Genomic DNA, 6,159 nt, shown 5'->3' with positions numbered 1-6,159 from the left:
AAGAAAAATAAATAATATTACTGCTCATACGCCTTCAAACATGGGGGTATTCATCGGCCCAATCTGTTCGGCCATCTACAGCCATGACCCTGACATCTCTAACCATCTCTCTGCCAAAGAAAAACATGCACCACCTCTTTACAACTTAAACTCTCTGACAGTTATCTTTCCCACATCATGACTGGAAGGAAAGTTATAACCAGACCTCAGGACCCCATTTCTTCCAGCCTGCTTTTTAACAATCTGCATCTTCATCACTGGGAAACAAAACTCTCCAGCTAAGTCTCTCCTGTCCTCAGCCTTATCACTTTGACTCCTTTCCTCAAAACCAGAGCACAGCCCATATTCACCCGGCAACATCTATCCATCCCCAACCTTAGTTTTCTTTCTAATAGTTAAGCCTGTTTCCACTTTAATGGCTTATATGAAAAAGTCTACTCCCACAACATGATACTGAAACAGTTGTCCAGTTGCCCCTCATTGATGACTTTGACCGTCTCAGCATGTTGTCCATCTGGACAGCATTAAACCCTGAACACCTACTATACCCTCCACACACCATGCTGTACCACACATTAAAACACATTCTGTGTTTTTACAGGAAGGTAATTATATGAATATTGTAATTCATGTTTGCCCACCTCAAGTCATCCTTTAGCATGCATTTGCAGTCCCCCCCTATTCTAGTCACTTCTGAAGTTAACCCTCAGGTCAAAGTACATAATTGTATTTAGTCTTCCCCTTACTTCCCTACTGTCTCTCTCCCACCAATACATTTAATCTTACCTTTCTCCTCTGTAGAGGACATAATCTATAATAAAATCTTACTGTTCGCAATATTACTATTGCTACATAAATTCTAGTTGACTGCTGGCACTTGACACTAATGAGTAGAAAACTAATTTCCTATCAGAAGGTTTGTTAGGAAGATCAAAACTGGAGTTATTAATGTGGTAAACCTTTATTTGAGTCCCACCGTTCCAAATAACAGTATTAATTTTCATATATTTACAGTTAAAGAACACACAAAGAACATTGGAATGTCAAATACAAAATAAAACGCATTGGTCAAACTGAAGATACAAAATATGACAACTTAAAAAATCAAGTTCTAATGGAAATTGAATCTGCACTGCATCCAGTCAATGCAAAGAGGGGGTGGGTGGTAAAGTGAACTTTTTCAGTGAGGTGATGAGGGAGAGACATTCCAGGCTCATTTACAACATTAAACTTGAAAATTTATAGAACGCTACTTCTGAACACTAGCAGGCATTATAAACAAGCTTAGTCCACTTCCTCCATCCTGGATGTATCATCGTCGTCACCTTCAAGAGGGGGCATTTCCTCAGTGGGTGCAGAGGTGGTATCATCTGACGTCACATCATCTTCATCAATACCTACAAGAAGAAGAGGATTGTGAGTGACTGATGTTTAAAGTACATCGCTAATCTATATAAGTTTATGCCATTGTCAACACTGAGTAACAAAACAGATACTCACCTAGACCTAGCTTGATCATTCTGTAGATGCGATTGGAGTGGGTCTGGGGGTCATCCAATGTAAATCCTGAGGAGAGCAGGGCGGTCTCAAAGAGCAGGATGACCAGGTCCTTCACAGACTTGTCATTCTTGTCAGCCTCTGCCTTCTGCCTCAGAGTCTCTACAATGGGGTGGTCAGGGTTGATCTCAAGATGCTTTTTAGCAGCCATGTAGCCCATAGTGGAGTTATCTCTCAGGGCCTGGGCCTTCATGATCCTCTCCATGTTGGCCGTCCAGCCGTACGTGCTGGTGACGATGCAGCAGGGAGAAGAGACCAGGCGGTTGGAGACTGTGACCTGTAAAGGTAAATGAGAGTTATTACCATCTTCTGCTTTAAAGACCCGCTCAATAAAAAGTTGAACACCTCATGGGTTCATTCAGTCTTGTTTAATTTATTTATGTGCTCACCTTTTCCACCTTCTTCTCCAAGATGTCCTTCATGATCTTGCACAGGTTCTCAAACTGAGCCTTCTTCTCCTCCTGCTTCTTCTTCTCTTCTTCATCCTCAGGCAGCTCCAGCCCTTCTTTGGTCACTGACACCAGGTTCTTGCCCTCAAACTCCTTCAGCTGCTGGACACAGTACTCATCAATCGGCTCAATCATGTAGATGACCTCCAGGCCGGCTTTGCGAAGGCGCTCCACAAAGGCAGAGTTGGCCACCTGGTCTTTGGTCTCACCTATAATACAAGTGTTGGAATGTCACTAAAGTAATATCCAGAAGCACATTCACTGACTCACTTTGTATTACTCTTTAATTTAAAAGGCTTTGATTATCATCGATGGTTTAAAGGTTAGGATACTTACCAGTGATGTAGTAGATGTGTTTCTGGTTGTCCTTCATGCGTGTAACATAGTCCTTCAGGGAAACCATCTCATCTCCAGATGCTGAGGTGTAGTATCGCAGCAGCTCAGACAGTTTCTTCCTGTTCTGGGAGTCTTCATGGATGCCAAGCTGAAAAACAAAGCATTCAACTGTCAGTAACATGCAGTTGCATTTTGCACCTTTTGCTAAAAAGGTCATGAGAAAAAAGGCTGAAATAACTTCCCAGAACCGAGACCGAGTAATTTCTGATGATCAACATTGTATCAAATCAGCGTGCAAGGCCTTAACACAATGTGGCTGCCAAAGGTTGGAGTGAGGCAATATTAGGAAAGCTCACGGCTTGCACAGTACAAGGAGAGAACACTAACCTTGATATTCTTTGAGAACTGCTCGTAGTACTTCTTGTAGTTGTCCTTGTCCTCAGACAGTTCTGTAAAAAGTTCCAGGCACTTCTTGACCAGGTTCTTGCGGATGACCTTCAGGATTTTGCTCTGCTGCAGCATCTCTCTGGAGATGTTCAGAGGCAGATCCTCAGAGTCCACCACGCCCTTGATAAAATCTGAGTAAACAAAGATTGACACATTAAACAAAACTGACATTTGATTACTTGGTTCCTTTATCTTTATTATTCAAATTTAAAAGCCACAGACACCACAAACTGCTTCTATTTGTCTAAAGTCAAAAATCAGATCAGGAATTCCACACTTAGGCTGGATTAATACTCACTGAGATATTCGGGGATGAGCTCATCGCAGTTGTCCATGATGAAGACTCTGCGCACATACAGCTTAATGTTGTTCTTTTTCTTCTTGTTCTCAAAGAGGTCAAACGGAGCGCGGCGCGGCACAAAGAGCAGGGCACGGAACTCCAGCTGACCCTCTACGGAAAAGTGCTGTGGAAGAAACATGTTCATTTCAAGGTTAGTTTTCACATTTCATGAAATTTCTTGTATTGACATACAACATAAAAAAAAAACACAAACAAGAGACCAACCTTGACAGCCAGGTGGTCCTCCCAGTCATTAGTAAGACTCTTGTAGAACTCTCCATACTCCTCATTAGTGATGTCATCAGGGTTACGGGTCCACAGAGGTTTGGTCTTGTTTAGCTCCTCCTCATCAATATACTTCTCCTTAATCTTCTTCTTCTTCTTTTTCTTCTCTGAAGACTTCTCATGGTCTTGTTCCTCATCTGACCCAACATCCTCAATCTCAGGCTTGTCCTCGTCCTTCTCTTCCTCATCCTTGTCCTTGTCTTTTTCCTTCTCCTCCTCCTCTGCCTCATCATCACTCACTTCCTTGTCACGCTCTTTCTCCACCTGAAGAATAATTAAATTCAGTCACTTCCCATGATTTTGCAGCTACATGAACCCAGGTTGGTTAATATGAACTAATGTGACAATTTATTGCACAAATTAAATAAGTACTTACAAAGAGTGTAATGGGGTAGCCAATGAACTGTGAGTGCTTCTTCACAATCTCTTTGACTCTTCTTTCCTCGAGGTATTCTGTCTGGTCCTCTTTCAGGTGCAGGATCACCTTAGTGCCACGCCCCATTGGCTCAGCTGTGCAAGTAAAAAAGAAAACATGAATCAAGGCAAGGTCCCTGACAATCTTAGTAACTCTCTAAAGGCATTCATGTCACAATGGAGCTTAATTGTTTAATAACCGCAAAACAGGGTCACATTACTTACAGTTATCCACCTTCACTGTGAATGAGCCTCCAGCAGACGATTCCCAGGCATACTGTTCATCATCATTGTGCTTGGTGACCACTGTCACCTTCTCAGCCACCAGGTAGGCAGAGTAGAAACCGACACCAAACTGACCGATCATGGAGATGTCAGCTCCAGCCTGCAGAGCCTCCATGAAAGCCTTGGTGCCAGACTTTGCGATTGTGCCAAGGTTGTTGATTAGGTCAGCCTTGGTCATGCCGATACCTGTGTCAATCAAGGTTAGAGTGCGTTCCTGTTTGTTAGGAATTATTTCAATTTTGAGGTCCTTTCCAGTCTCTAGCTTAGAGGGATCAGTGAGACTCTCATAGCGGATCTTGTCGAGGGCCTGGGAAAACAAAAAGAAACATTAGTGAAAGGTTCTAGCTAAATTTTTAATTTATGCCTGGACCACTAGCATTTTATTGTGTATTACAGTCACAGCATATGATACAACTTTCCTTAAAACTCAATAGACACGTGTAATACTATAACAAACTTACATCTGAGGAGTTGGAGATGAGCTCTCTAAGGAAGATCTCTTTGTTGGAATAGAAAGTGTTGATAATCAGGGACATCAGCTGAGCAATCTCAGCCTGGAATGCAAAGGTCTCTGCCTCCTCCTCCATTGGTTGGTCGTGTGCCTCAGGCATCTAAGGAGAGAGGAAATCATGGATTAAATACAAAATAATTTAAGTGTCCCATCACTTAGCAGCAAGGCTTCCTTAAGTACAATATGCACATGCCTGCATAGTTATCAACTAAGATTAGAGAGCTGACTGCTTTGCTATTGCCAGCAACATTGCACTCTTTTTATTCTGTTAATACCAGGTAGTTCTAATAGCTCTCTTGCCATTCTTGCAGCTTCACAGCCATCCACTGGACCTGTGATCCTAATCAATTTCATTGGTCTGTGGATTGGCTGCAGCACATGGAGTAGAAACGACGCCCCCTGCCGGCGTCCCTGTCGCAATGCAAGTTTCTAGAAGGTACCAGGAGGCGGATAGAACTCTCCAGCAGTTTCCATGGGAATCGGACGCTCCTCCTCTGGAGGATGGTGAATGAACGCCCTGCAACGTTAACGCTAAGATCTCACCAGATCCACCGTGACAACAGAGGAGGAGAGACTCTTTAAGAGCAGTATCGTTGCTCGGGAAATCTGAAATAAGCTGCACTGATTAGGACGATTCACGTTTTGTAATCCGCACCGCGGATGCAGCATGTGGCTTGCTGTCTCACTGCTTTAAGAAAGGCTACGGTTACGTTCATTTGAGTTGGATGTGATAAGAAAATACTGGGAAAAGTTGTAGAAATGTACCAACAAGGCGAATAACCAGATAAACCCATCTCTCATTACTTGTATAACGTTATGTCCGTGATGTCAAATCCCCTCAAAACGACATATGGTTATTATAATCCTCTAAACAGATTAAAACAGCGTAATGACACTAACTATAAGCATGGCTGCATCCACTTAACTGTTTGACATTTTCTTAACAAGCTATATCAGAATAACATTGTTTCCACATCCTAAAACGTCCCATTTTTGCGTTAGCTTGCTGTATTACAAAATAGCTAGCGTTACGTAAAACGAGTGTCAGCGAGTGCAGCGTTCTGTTCATCAGTCGGTTCCTCCGCTGTAAGCGCATCATAGACGGGCTCGTTTCATTCATTTACCTTGGTCCGCAGTGGTTCGTAGTCGCCGCTGAGAAGTTAGTGTCGGTCCTCTCTCTGTGCCAGTCAACCGGCTGGTCGGATCACTGGCGGACACCGGGAGCGGGGCTGGTTTTGTACCCTAACCGAGTGTTCGAGAAATCCTGACCGGAGCTTCCAGAACCGTCTGGAATCAGCAGCTCGATGTCGGTCGCTGATAGGATCGGCGGACTGCCAATCAACTGCGTGGCCATACGCCTCTCTAGTCTATTGGGTGAAGGGGGCGGGGCTAAAGGAGGGTGGACAGCGGCGAGAGAGGAAGGCGTGTAGGCGAATACAAGCGCCGTAAAAACTACAACACCCATGGGGCGTTGATAGAAGATTCCACAACGTCGACTAGAACAGATGGTGGAATGGAAGATGAGAATGAAAGTT

The 6,159-nt window shown here is 43.6% G+C and overlaps 1 protein-coding gene across 1 annotated transcript; it reads right to left on the bottom strand.

Moving 5' to 3' along the window:
- Positions 1 to 956: 956 nt before the first annotated feature.
- On the bottom strand, positions 957 to 5,927 carry hsp90aa1.2 (heat shock protein 90, alpha (cytosolic), class A member 1, tandem duplicate 2). Its single transcript, XM_026341624.1, has 11 exons — positions 5,749 to 5,927; positions 4,575 to 4,724; positions 4,054 to 4,420; positions 3,791 to 3,924; positions 3,355 to 3,678; positions 3,088 to 3,253; positions 2,730 to 2,920; positions 2,343 to 2,490; positions 1,947 to 2,215; positions 1,501 to 1,834; positions 957 to 1,397 (listed from the first exon to the last, which is right to left on the bottom strand). Exons 2-11 carry the CDS (start codon positions 4,722 to 4,724, stop codon positions 1,285 to 1,287), a joined length of 2,196 nt encoding a protein of 731 aa, XP_026197409.1. The 5' UTR covers positions 5,749 to 5,927; the 3' UTR covers positions 957 to 1,284.
- Positions 5,928 to 6,159: the final 232 nt, after the last annotated feature.

The sequence above is a fragment of the Anabas testudineus genome, chromosome 24 (assembly GCF_900324465.2).
Source record: "Anabas testudineus chromosome 24, fAnaTes1.2, whole genome shotgun sequence".
Classification (NCBI taxonomy): domain Eukaryota; kingdom Metazoa; phylum Chordata; class Actinopteri; order Anabantiformes; family Anabantidae; genus Anabas; species Anabas testudineus.
Note: the sequence above shows the minus strand (reverse complement) of the source record. Positions and strands in the feature narration are given on the sequence as shown.